This window comes from Corylus avellana, chromosome ca5 (genome assembly GCF_901000735.1).
Source record: "Corylus avellana chromosome ca5, CavTom2PMs-1.0".
Classification (NCBI taxonomy): Eukaryota; Viridiplantae; Streptophyta; class Magnoliopsida; order Fagales; family Betulaceae; genus Corylus; species Corylus avellana.
Window position 1 is genome coordinate 10,296,141 of NC_081545.1, and position 14,343 is coordinate 10,310,483.

The following is a 14,343-nucleotide window of genomic DNA, read 5'->3' on the forward strand; positions in this document are numbered from 1 at the left end:
CTTTTAGCTCTGATAGCATGTTAAATTACTAATTATCCCAAAAGTTTAAGCTGATAGGAAGAGGTAAATTTAATCACTTAATCATTACTTTAACTATTAAAAGTTATTAAAAAATAGATAATTATTCCTGAGATTTGCTTTCTGCCTACTAGTTCTAAATTACTACTTATTCTGAAAGCTTATGTTGATAAAAAATAATAAATTGCATTATTTAAATTAATATTTCAATACTCCCCTTCATGAGCGAGCTTAAACTCGATTGCTTAACATGTGAAATATTGAATTAAAACGGGAGATGAATGACAAAAACAATATTTGAGCTTAAATCACCACTTACCCAAGATATTCTAACAACTAGCCTACTCTATCCTATAAAAGCATGGAAGTAGTAAATATGAAAATTATTAAATTCAAATCATTAGCTATAGATATTGATGTTCTCACCACTCCAAGCTTGGCTTATTCTGTGGGAACCTCCCTATTCCTATATTTGATATGTAGTCGTCGTATGATGTGGCTGACAAGCCAGTTGGGACAATAGAGACGTTAATGTGGTTTTCAAGCTTCACTTCAACCATTTTCCACTTCTTCTCACCCTTTTGGTCCGTAACCTGTATGCAGAATTCTCACTACTTAGAAAAGTTGCCATAGATGAAATATCTTTTAAAAAATCAGACATAAATTACATCAATATAGTGTCTAAGGTATAGAAATTTCTTCCAATTAAGATGGGTTGTAGGAGACCCAACCTCCAAAAATTATGACGTGTTCACACATTTTTTTTAATAGTATGTTGTTCTCACATGCTTTTTTAATAGCATTTACAAGAAAGCATGTGCTTCTCATATACTTAAAGGACACATTTCACTTTTTAGATGTTGGATTATAAGAGCTCCTACAACCCAGCTTGTAGGAAATTTATGTCTGTCTCTAAAAGTCTCATATATATGTCTCTTAGCACGTGAGAATGGCATGTTGTATCGTTACAAATTTCGTACAAATTGGTTTGTAGGAATTCGTGTGAACCAGTTTCTAAAAGTTTCAGGTATCCCTTGAGCATATGAGAAACTGAGAATTACATGTTATTAAAAAAAAATGTGATTCACACATGTTAAGAGACACATGCATGTCAATTTTAGAAACTGTGTTAGAGGTATTTTCCTACAACTTAATTTGTAGGAAATTTGTAACCATGATAAATGCAGTTCTCATGTGCTAAAATGACACACGACACTTTTAAAGATTGATTTGAGGAATTCTTACTAAAAAATAGTTGAGATTAAGATAGTAATAAAAGAGAGTGAGAGCACCATGACTGATGAGAATCGTGGATTGATGGGGAGACACATTCTGGAGCAATGACATGGTGTGGACGAGGTTGATGGGAACCTTAGATTCAAGAACACCAATAATAGATATATATATTGAAAAACTCTAAACAGATAAATATCACAGTTTATGCAGAATTAATAGATATTTATCAAAGCAAACAATCACCAAAATATAAATAATCACACACAAGGATTTTGGTGACGAAGAGGAAACCTTTTAGAAACTGACCTAAAAGTAAAACCTCTCCAGGGTAGCCAAACCCAAGAAATCACTATCAAAAGATTATCCAGAGATTACAGACACTAGGAACACTTATAACCCTTTGTAAGACCTTGACTCTGTAAGATCGACAAGCATACAACTCGTCTCCTTACTCACAATCTTTTTCAACGTAATTCTCCTTTACCGGACACTTTCGATGGACTTTTCAACTATAAATTTATCAAAGGAATAACTAAAACTCTAAGAGATTCAATTTAACGCTTACCACATATGATCTCTCTTAGCATAGCCTCCAACGAACTCTCTGGGGGCGAAAATTCGTACCTTTCTCTTTTCTATAATGATGTATATATATCAGTATATCAAACTCTAGACCTAGGCCCACTAAAAACACACTTTTGGGCATAATAGGTACAGGGTGTTCAGACAGGTTAATGGGCTGTCCGGACAGGGCCTTGCGGAGCAAAAATAGAGTTTCTTAAAAGCCTGTTCAGACAGCCTAGCATCGTGTTTGGACATGGCTTACAGTGGGGAGAAAATAGCATTCTGGAAATGTTGTCCAGTCTTGATCAATAGTTCTAATTGTTGGACGTTCGTGGTCTGATTGAACTGAAATTTTGCAAAAACGTTCATGACACATGAATCTACATTATGAACGGTGGAGATTGGATTCTAAGCATTCTATATCAGTGTTTGAGCCTGTTCACAGTAGCCTTTGCATTTTGGAACTGAATTAAACCAACACAAGAACTAACAGACTCCCCCTTTGGCAATTCGGTGACAAAACCAAAATGCTGAACCAATCCCATCATCTTCCCATATTTACTCCCCTTTTTTGTCACAGAATGACAAAAGGTCTTCATGTTTCGTGAAATACTTCACAAAATACATCAAGGCATATGTAGAACAAGAATACATAAATAAAACTCAAGATAAAAAAATGACGTAGAATGCAATATCATAAAGAAACATCAGCAAAACTCTCCCTCAATGTATGACTCAATTATCAACAAGAAACTGGAAAAGCAAAACATGTTTCTCCCCCTCAAAAGTCAAATGAACACACATGATATACACATCAATGACTCATGTATTGCACAATGAATATTCCAAACATGCTCCAAATATGCAAAATATACATGAGATTAGAAATGGCAAGAAACTCATATTGCTTAACCCAAGCAAAGAAAAAATGTTCCATTCAACCCATGCTTGTATGGTGTGTGTGTGTAAGTTATCCAAAGAGAAAAATTTTTAACTTACAAAATGAGGAGAAAGTTTCACCACCATGAAGTTTTGACAAGTATATTAAATCAAAAGTCAAACCTTATCATACTAAGGCCTAGCCACTCTCATCCTATACATTTCTCTTTGTAAAACATTTTGCACAAGTTTGACACAATGAAATAAATTCCTTTTGGAATATGATCTTTTGATTTAATTTGTTTCACTATTTTGTTTATTTTTCTCTTTGAGAAAGTGTCCTTAAACTTTTAGTGCTTATCACAAAAAAGAAAGCATGAATTTTTAAGCCCTAGGTTTAAATAGCATATGATCAATTTGAAAAATATGACTAGTCAAAAACCTCATATGGTTACCTAATAGACCTCACAAATAAAGTGAAACAAAACCTCAATTTAAGCTTAAATGTGCACAAGAGATAAAACATAGGCAAAATGTACCACATAAGCTCAGGCTTTAGATAACCACAAAAGTAAGGCCATTGACACAAATTTTCATCTCATGCATATTAAGAACATTCCAAGACGCAAGGAATTAAATCTATAAAAAGTATCATGAGAAATTAATGGACTATCTAGGTGCATAAGACAAAAGAAAAAAAAGAAAACAATCAAAGTAACATATTTTTGTCTTTTTGAAATTTTTTACAAAAGAAATGCACACGAACGAAAACAAATGCAAAACAAACAAAAATGCAATGCATAAAGAAAAAAAAAAAAACATGTTTGAATTGAGATTACAACAGGCTATACATGAATGTCCTTTAACATTAAACTTTCATCATATCTTATAGGCCCCACTACAAAATAATGATTTGGTTTAATAACTACTTCTAAGTCTTTACAAGACATTACACATTCATGAACATTTGATTAGCAAGTAGACAAAAATCTTGGTGGTCCGCACACAACATCTCATCTATAAGCTTTTCAAAGATCATGATATATGAATTTCTTGAAAACTCCTTTATGAATATGCCTCAAAACAAGAATCTCAAAACAACCATGTATACACTCTTCATACAAAAAGTGTAACAAAAAAAAAAAAATGCAATATAAACAGGAAAGCAAAAACAAAAAAATGCAAAGCAAAGAAAAATAACATGCTCTAGGATTTTCAAAAATAAGCAAAACAATCATTCCTAGGCATGTTATTTACTCACCTAAAGTTAGGTGAGATCACTACCACTCCCCCTCAATTGGTGAATGGTATAATCCTTCCTAACCCAAACCTTCTTGAAAGAAGGTGTAGAGACGTGAACATTTTCAATCTTGTCTAATCTAGACAAACCTCCCATCATCATTGTGCATAACCCCAAAGGTTCTTTCCTAAAAACAGAATTTTTATTTTTATGCACATGAGGTTTCAATTTAAAATAGTTGGGTCGAATGTGACCAACTTTTTCACAATGATGACAAGTAAGAATAAACCTTTTAGGAGGTAGATTCTCAGGAGGATGGACGACTCTATACTTGGGGTAAGATACACAAGGTTCAATATGAATTTTCTTAACTTTCTTACATTGTGAAGTCGAGACAGTTGCTGTTTTTATTTTAACCAAAGAGTCTTCTACTTTTTTTTTTATTTAACAAATATTATCTCGAAAGTAGAATCATTGTTACAAGACAAAGCAACATGACAATCAAAACTTAAATCAGATTTATCACAATCAGAATTCTGAGTATGCAACATATTCTCAAGGGAATTGCTAGGGAATTTTTTTCAATTGAGTTTCTGACTCTTTTAATTTATTCTCTAACAAATCTACTTTAGAACGTAAAACAAGATTTTCATATTTTAAAGAATAAATTAAAGCATGTGATTCAAACAATTTAGTAACAATAGATTCTTTCACATGTTTAAGATCTTGAAAATCCTCTAAACAATTTGTGTATTGATGTCTCAAAAGAGTGAATTTTTCCAACAAATTGTTGAAGGAGTTTATAAGATCATATTCCCCTTGAGAAGTATTCATAGCAAATAGGAGTCAACATATCTCACTTAGGAATTTAATCCAAACAGAGTGAACCCTATCTGATACCAATTGAAAAACTCTAAACAGATAAATATCACAGTTTATGCGGAATTACCAGATATTTATCAAAGCAAACAATCACCAAAATATAAATAATCACACACAAGGATTTTGGTGACGAAAATGAAACCATTTAGAAACCGATCTAAAAGTAAAACCTCTCCGGGGTAGCCAAACCCAGGAAATCACTATCAAAAGATTATCCATAAATTACAGATACTAGGAAAACTTACAACCCTTTGCAAGACCTTGGCTCTATAAGATCGACAAGCCTACAACTCGTCTCCTTGCTCACAATCTTTTTTAACGTGATTCTCTTTTACCGGACACTCCCGATAGACTTCTCAACTATAGATTTATCAAATGAATAACTAAAACTCTAAGAGATTCAATTTAACGCTCACCACATATGATTTCTCTTAGCACAGCCTCCGACGAACTCTTTGAGGGCGAAAATTCGTACCCCTCTCTTCTATAATGATGTATATATATCAGTACATCAAACCATAGACTTAGGCCCACTAAAAACACGTTTTTGGGCATAATAGGTACAAGGTGTCCTGATAGGTTAATGGGCTGTCCGGACAGGGCCTTGCAAAGCAAAAATAGAGTTTCTGGAAAGCCTGTCTGGACAGCCTAGCATCGTGTCCGGACATGACCTGCAGTGGGGAGAAAACAGCATTCTGAAAATACTGTCCAGTCTTGATCAACAACTCCAATCGATGGGCGTTTGTAATCCGATTGAGCTGAAATTTTGCAGGGACGTTCATGACACATGAATCTACATTATGAACGGTAGAGATTGGATTATGAGCATTCTATATCAGTGTTTGAGTTTATAAACATTAACTTTTACATTTTAGAACTGAATTAAGCAAACATAAGAACTAACATATATAGTACTGCAGAGCTGTCGAAGTAGTGTCCATAGGGGCTCACCGGCTCTAATCCTTCCTTGAAGTTGAAGTTCTCCATAATGTTGTGTGTTTCCAAGCTCAATTAATTCTTTGCTCGCTCGTGAGTCTTGACTCAGAAAATAGGTAAACTTCAAAGTTGTGGGATACTTCCAAGTTATTTTCACCCACCCACAATAAATGCAGTTTGAATCTGATAGACAATATATATGAAATGGTGTCCCACTTAGAAGAGTAGCTTATAAGTAAGCCTAAAGTCGTCTCAATTCAAGGGTTCGTAAATCTATATTTGAGCATGAAGTGATTGTGGGCCACGGTGTTGGGCAAGTACACAAAGTGGCTCATCTCCTTGGAAGAGTACCCCGTTATTAAAAAAAAAAAAAAAATGTAAAGCGACAACAATATTTTTGTAAGTAGTTGCTAGTCACTCTTCCCAATTCATAAGATTATTGGAAGTGTTCATAATACATGCCAAATAACAATTCAAGAGGGACAAACACATAGGTTTGTCATGATAATTATTAAAACCAAACTACATGATGTGCATATACTACAGGGCGGCCTTCAAATTAAATTTTTTCTGTGTAGGAACCTCATCTGCAGCTTTGAGCATCATCTGAAAGGCGTTTTCCACGCATGACTTGAACTTTTGGGGATCTAAGAATCCTTTTTGTGTCCCAGCGGTAACCCTCAGATTTCCCATGTAACTTACTATTGTTATAGTAAGATTCTGCAAACCCATATTGAAAAAAAAAAAAAAGAAAAAAAAAAAAAAGAAAAGAACAAACAAACAGAAATACTTGTTATTATGAATCCAACAAAAAGCAATGAGTTTTACAAGTAGTCATCAAAAATGGGGGAAAAAAAATCATAGAATTAAAAAGTTTTGCGCATAAATAATAAAATTTAACAACGAAGAGGACCAAAAATAAAAATTTAACACCAAAGATTTAAGTAAGTGTAACACTAATTAATATTGAAGCTAGTCCGTCAATACATATTATGATTTACAAAGTTGTAGTTTTTTTTTTTTTTTTTTTTTTTTGTAGTTGATACTTGGTATGCATTTTCAATTACCAATGAAAACACTTATCTTAATTATAAAAGGAAGTTGATCTGGTTACCACAAAATAAAAAATAAATGAAAGGAAGCTAAATGGTAATGTTATTATTATTATTATTATTATTATTATAAGTTATAAGGGATATGACATGTTGATAGTTATCTATTTCAGTTAAGAGTTTGAGTCTGTAATGTTAGGGTGCAAAGTCTAATTGTCGTAAGAATCTAGATGTCACTAAGGTGTTTACTCGAACTAGGAGTTATCTCGAAAGAATTTTGAGAGTTTATCTCCAATTCTATGTCATTGTAATATTTCCATACAGATGAGTGAATGATTAATAAAATAAACCAAAATTAATCTCAAACCACGTGTTTGTAAAATGTTTAGTTTCTCTCAAAATCTAAAAAGTTTAGGTTCTCCTAGAATCTAAAAATCTAGGCTATCTTAGAACCTAAAAATCTATCCCATTACATGTTTAGCTCAAGTGTTGTAAAAAAATGTAGAGAAGAGTATTATTTTTGACTAATGGTTCATATTTAATTTTATTTTCTCTTTCTTTCATGAAAATTTTAAAATTCAATCTAAGCCATCACAAAAATTATAGGAGATATGCAAAACTAAAGCTATATTAATGAATCATGAGAAAAAGTACAAATTAAATCAAATGCCCTCTTTATTGGATAATAATTCAAATAAGTAACTTTTAAATAAAAATATGCCACAAATTATGCATTCCTATATATGAGAAGGTGGCCACGAACTAATTAATGTTGATTTTTATTTTTATTAAAAGTTCCAAATTATCACAAAATAAAAGGACTAATTGTGTTGTATGAGTACAATAATATTACTTGAGCTAAACCAGGTGTCATAAAATAAAAGCCTTTAAGCGGATGATTAGCCATAGTCACTTGTTCCACTGGCCCAATCATGTTTGAGATTGTCATACTGGAGTTCCTCAGTATCCCATGGACATATTTAGCAGCCGCCTGCAATACCCGACACGCCCAAATTATGAGAAATTTCTAATATTACAATTCAAAAATAAAATTCATTGCAATTTTTACTTTTTATTTATTTATTTATTTTGGACACAAAAATTTGATTAGGTACTATTATGTTGCTTTGCAATTTTTTTGAAGAACCTAGTTTCGAAATTTCACATAGTTTTAGCATATCACAACTTGCCTAAAATTAATAAACCTAGCTATTTGGTCTACAATTTTTTAAAGGTATTTTTTTTTCTAAGCAATTTTGATTTTTTTTCCCTGAGAGTACAAATAAGGAACACGAGAAGGGATGAAAATTATACAACAAAACACATATGGAAAAAGGGTTGTGCAACCCAACAATAAGCTCTGATATAACCTACTCAGTGCATATAAACAGAAACTTATTGTGAGTGATAAGATCATGCATGTACCTCAGGGCCTCTAAGTTTCTTGACAATGTCCAAAAGCCTATCAGTGAGATAAACACCTAATGAGGTTCTTCTCTTCTTGATTATCTTTTGTGCTTCCAACACATACTCAAGTGGGTTTGAGAATTTAGGATCTTTAAACTTTGGTATTGGTACATGCAAGAAGGCGATTCGGTTCCCCCATGGTGCGTCTGAGTCTCTCCCCATCTCCTTGATTGATTTATAGTTCCTAACTTTCCTAGTGTTGAGCAACACCAATGCTGTAGAATCTGCATCGCTTGATTTATGGGTAATCTCTTGCATGCATAACCGGGTGCCATAGAAGATTATCCCAACAATTATATCATTCACCGTCTGCACTTTAGAAAATAAAATTCAAATGAAACAATCCATCAACGAAAGTATATACTCTAAGCATCGATTTAGCTGAAACTAGCCAAAGTTAATTAGGAACTATTGTTATATATGTCTATTGAATGTTAGCAAGCACGCAACTGTTAGATGTACAAACTTTAAATTCCTAACATGAAATTGAGATAATTCTTGTCCTGAAACTATGACCTTTCCCAACTTGCCCAAGCCCATGATTATCTTTTGTGACTTTAATACGGTTTCCTAATTTTGATAGAATTAATTAATGTAACTGAGGATGCCTAGACACATTTATTTCACAGCCCGTATAATGTTAATAGAGAATCACTATGTTGCAAATAATAGTATGTGAACTTGGAGACCAAGAACTTAGGAGGGAGGTTATATTCAAGTTTCCATGAAAATGGTGATGAATGGTTTAAGTATTGAAACTATTCATTCGTGTTCAACGGTGAAATCAAATTAAGAAACAAAACGTTTCCTTCGAAAAGTGTTAGAAATATTCCTTCGAAAAGTGAGAGCGCACATAATTTCAACATCAAACCAAAATTGGAACGATATGATGCTTGATATTTCATGCAAAAGGTCAAAAAGGTTAAACATATTGTAACATATGAAACCTCAAATCACGTCTGAAGTGGAGCTTAAAAATAAAAAGTTTAAAATAAATCCAACCAATTTTTATTTTATTTTTTTTTTAAAAAAAAAGTTAAATTGGACAAGTTTAAATTACATAAATCCAACCAAAAAATATGACTTTAACATGCAATTATAGGTAAAAACAACTAATAAGATAAGCAAATCGTTCTAATTATCTAAGCCTTCAAGAAACGTGTCAGCTAGAAGTTAATAAAAAAGTACATAATTTTTTTTTTTTCTAATTTAAAAAAAAAAGTACATAATTAATCATGAGATTTGCTTTCTTTTGCTTATTAATTTAAATCATAACTTATTTCAAAAGCTTAAACGGATATAATAGGGTTGACTTTATTATTTAAATTAATATTTTAACACTCATTTTATGTGTGAGCTTAAACTTAATCTCCTAATACGTGAAATATTTAATTGAAATGAGAGATGAATGACGGAAATGGTGTTTGGAAACTATATCTGATAAACTAATTATGAAAATTATGAAATTCAAATCATTAATTAACAAATATAGTTTGATCTTCTCACCACTCCAAGCTTGGTCTTAATGTGTTTCATACGATCAAGAGAGAACGTCATGCTTGATAACGTGAGTGGCAAAAATCGGGCTCTTTCATCCCCAGCCCTTATCGGCGTTATATCATCTTCAACCAAAGTGCTCTTCAAAAAGCTCCATCCAAAATCTGATGCAGTGTTAAAGACCAAGGAAAAGAGTTGAGGCACTCTCGCCCAAGCACTTTTGTTGCCACTTTGTGCTTCTGTGCTCCGGCGTGAAGGCAATGTGAGCGGAAGTGAAGGATTGTCAGCCCTTTGCACGCAAGAAAGAAATGCACTCATGACTGAGTAGCCATCGCCAAGCGCATGGTGGACCTTGATTATGAGACTGGCAGCTGCATTGCTTGTTGGATGGTTAAATATATGAACTTCCCACATCGGTTTATCTTGTGGGAACTTCTCCATTCCAATATTTGATATGCAGTCGTCAAGATGTTCATCGTATGCTGTGACTGACAAGCCAGTTGGGATAAATGGGACGTTAACATGGTCTTCAAGCTTCACTTCAACCATTTTCCATTTTTTCTCACCCTTTTCATTTGTAACCTGCATACAGAATCCTCACTACTTAGAAAAGTTGTCATAACTAAAATATATTTTTTTAAAAAATAGGACATAAATTCCTTTAACATAGTCTCTAAACTATATAAATTTTCTACAAATTAGATTGTATGGGACACAACCTCTAAATATTTCTGTCATTTTTTAATAACATGTGCTTCTCACATGCTAAAGCGACGAATAACACTTTTAAAGACCGGGTTTGAGGAATTCATACAACTCAGTTTGTAAGAAATTTTACATAGTAAAAAATAATGATCATTGAGATGAAGATAGTAATAAGAGAGAGTGAGGGCACCATGATTGAGGAGAAGCGTGGATGGATGGGGAGGAAAACATTCTCGAGCCATGACACGGCATGGACAAGGTTGATGGGAATCTCATATTCAAAAACACAAATAATAGATACACATAGTTCAGAGCTGTCGAAGTAGTGTCCATAGGGACTCACTGGCTCTAATCCTTCCCTGAAGTTCTCCATAATGGTTTGTGGTTTCAAAGCTTCAATTACAAAAATAGGTAAACTTCTAAGTTGTGGGAGTCCAAGTGAAGAGACCCTCACCTATTTAAAGCCAAGAATTAATTTCCACCCAACACATTAAATGCAAATTGAATGTAATATAGCAGCCAATGTGATAAACGTTTGTGAATACAAGTCACGAGCCTGAATACCATATATCAAATAGGGTTTCACTTCAATTATTTGATGTGATGTGTCAAGCACTTGCTTATGGTTTTTTGGTACAAAAATGTATTCCCACAAAAATGTCTCACTTTGAAATTTATGTCTCCCAACCAGCCGTTGGACATGGAATGAGATTCTTTTTAATTCAAATGAACTGGATAATATCTAGTTATACTTCAAAACCTAATAACAATCCCCAATTAATTGGATGCCTGACAAGTTTAAAACAAAGGAAAAATATGAAAAAACTCCATCAATGCATCGGGTATTATAAGGGATATAATAAAAAATTCAAAAGCTAACAACAATCCCCAACTTTTAATGGCCTGCAAGCCACCCCTAGCCAGTGAGGCGGTCACCCCCGACCATCTCATATGTGGCCAACGAGCCACTCAAAGGTGGCTTATTGTTTTAGTTTTTTATTTAGTTTTTAAAAGCGTAAGAGTATTATAGAAATATAATAAAAATGTGGCATTTTTGATACGCTTTGGTACGTAGTGTGATATATCACTTTAGCACATTTTAAACTTCATGGAGCTATTTCAAAAACAACGGTTAGTTCATGCGGCTTTTTAACATTTTTCCTTTTAAAACAACTATACACTTTCATAAATTAAAAAGGAATATATATTTTAGTCCCCTGAATTACTACTACATTTTCATTTACATCCTTAAACTTTAAAAAGTGGCATCGGGGCCCCTTGAATTACCACCGTATGTTAAATTATACATTTTTACATTTTTTACCCAAAAACCCATGAAGTTATTAAAAAAAAAAAAAAAAATTAAGGGAGCTAATATGAAAAAGGTCACCTTTTTTGATATTTTAATTTTTTCTCCCTTTTCGTTTAATTTTTTAATAATTTTATTTTATTTTTTAAATGCTAATTTTTTAATAACTTCGAGGGTATTTTGGAGAAAAATAAAAAAGTGTTTAATTTGACACGTGGTGATAGTTCAAGGGGCCTCAATATTACTTTTTAAAGTTTGAAAGCATAAACAAAAATGTGGTCATAATTTAAGAGTTTAAAATATATTTTTTCCCTTAAAAAAGGTTAAAACAATATTTGTACCACATGATAATATCCCACCTTAGATTACCAAATTGCGACATTTTCACTACATTGACCAATATAAATTTGTAAGGTCTCCTTAAATTTTGATATTAAAAAATAATGGTAAATATTATATTTTTATTCGACAATATTGATGTAATACTGTCAACTAACAATAGGCTTAATAATTTTTAATAACTTTTTTTTTTTTTTTAGTTGTTATTATTATTTTTTTTTATAAATATCTCAATGTTTTTCTACGCAATACCAAGAAAATTCAAAATGGAAAAATGGCACTATAAAACTGAATAGGAAATAATTTTTCTCAGATTCAAAAACACCAATAATAGATACACATAGTTCAGAGCTGTTGAAGTAGTGTCCATAGGGACTCACTGGCTCTAATCCTTCCCTGAAGTTCTCCATAATGGTCTGTGTTTTCAAAGCTTCAATTACAAAAAAGGCAAACCTCTAAGTTGTGGGAGTCCAGGTTGGATGGAGATCCCCGGCAATAGTGGGAAAATTGGCCGCAAATTTTTTTTGAAATCCTGACCATCCATTTTCATCTAACAGTGACCATTCCGCCACGTGTCTCACTTAATATAAAATAATAAAATATTATTATTTTTTAAAAAATAAATATAAAATTAAATAATAAAAAATAAAAATAATTATTAAAAAAAATGGGGTGGCCGGAGCCATCCCATGGTCCCAGGGGGTGGTTCGGCCACCCCCAACCAATTTATGGGTTTGGCCACCACCCCTGAGGCCATGGGGGTGGCTCCGACCACCCCCAATCGGCCCTTGGGGGTGGCTTCGCTGAACTGGGGTGGTCGGCCACCCCATATTTTTTAATAACTATTTTTATTTTTTATTATTTGATTTTATATTTATCTTTTAAGAAATAATAATATTTTATTATTTTATATTGAGTGGGACATGTGGCAAAATGGTGGCTGTTGGATGAAAATAAATTATCAGGATTTCAAAAAAAATTGGTGGGCAATTTTCCCACTATTACCAGGGATCTCAATCCGTCCAGGTTAGGAGATCCTTACCTATTTAAAGCAATGAATTTGCACCTACCCACAATAAATGCAGACTCAATCTGATATAGCCGCCTTAAAAGAGAAATACTATGATTTCTTATGGTTTTTTCATGTATTTTCTTGATTCTACGTTAATATTATTTTCTAAAATAAAATGAGGGACTACTGTGACTATTTTTTTTTTTCTATTTTTTTAGAAAACAATATCTACGTAGAATAAAGAGAATACATAGAGCAACTATAGCATTCCTCTATATGAAATGGTGTCCCACCTCATTAAATGCCAATGTGATAAAGGTTGTTGCTTCAAAGAAAATAAATAAATGTGATAAACATTGTGAATACCATATCAAGTAGGGTCTCAGAGAGAGAGAGAGAGAGAGAAAAAAAAAAAAAAAAAAAAAAAAAGGTGAAGAAAAAGAGAAGAAGAGAAAAGGAGAAAAAAAGAAGAAGAGAGAAAAAAGAAGAAGAAAGGTCACTACTCGTGATTCGATTCGACCATCTCCACGAGCGACCGCATATCATATTCAACTCCTTGTATCAATGCCGCCTTGCCAATTTTCGCCTTCATATGTGTAAATACCATATGGAATAGATTTTCCCTTCAATTATTTGATGTATTGCGCCAACCAAGTTGTTTATGATTTTATGGTACAAAAATGTATTCCCACAAAAAATTAGATTAAAAAACTAATAACATAACCTCCTACTTCGATTTCTTGGTAGTTTAAAATAATTATACATTTTCACGCATTTAAAAATTTAAAACGACATTTAAAAAATCTTTACATTCGGGTAGCCATAATGCTTAATGATTTGACTAATTGCTACCATTTAGCAGTGTAACTCAACAATACATAAGTTAAATTAATGAACAAAATAGTATAATCTTTTTTCTTTGGGAATAGTAAAAATAGATTTTAAAAAATAAATATTTTAAATAGAATAGTTAAAGTGAATACCTAAAATATTAAGCCGATTGTAGGTAATTTTAAAAGGTAAATAGTTAAAATTAATTTTTTTTTTTTTAAAAAAAAAAAAATTGTATTCTTCAACTATATTATAAATTAAATATTTGCTTAGTGGAATATGAATGCACTAAATAGTAAATACGAGTTGCTTCTATGGGGTTGTAGCACAAATCCATCATTTTGTGCAATTAAATGAGAGATGGAGACATCTGCTT

At 32.5% G+C, this 14,343-nt stretch overlaps 1 protein-coding gene across 1 annotated transcript; it reads right to left on the reverse strand.

Moving 5' to 3' along the window:
- Nucleotides 1-440: 440 nt before the first annotated feature.
- On the reverse strand, nt 441-10,849 carry LOC132181744 (wax ester synthase/diacylglycerol acyltransferase 11-like). The gene is made up of 6 exons (XM_059594982.1): nt 10,667-10,849; nt 9,781-10,353; nt 8,233-8,583; nt 7,661-7,798; nt 6,338-6,475; nt 441-611 (listed from the first exon to the last, which is right to left on the reverse strand). The coding sequence occupies exons 1-6, from the start codon at nt 10,847-10,849 to the stop codon at nt 441-443; spliced, it is 1,554 nt and encodes a 517-aa protein (XP_059450965.1).
- Nucleotides 10,850-14,343: the final 3,494 nt, after the last annotated feature.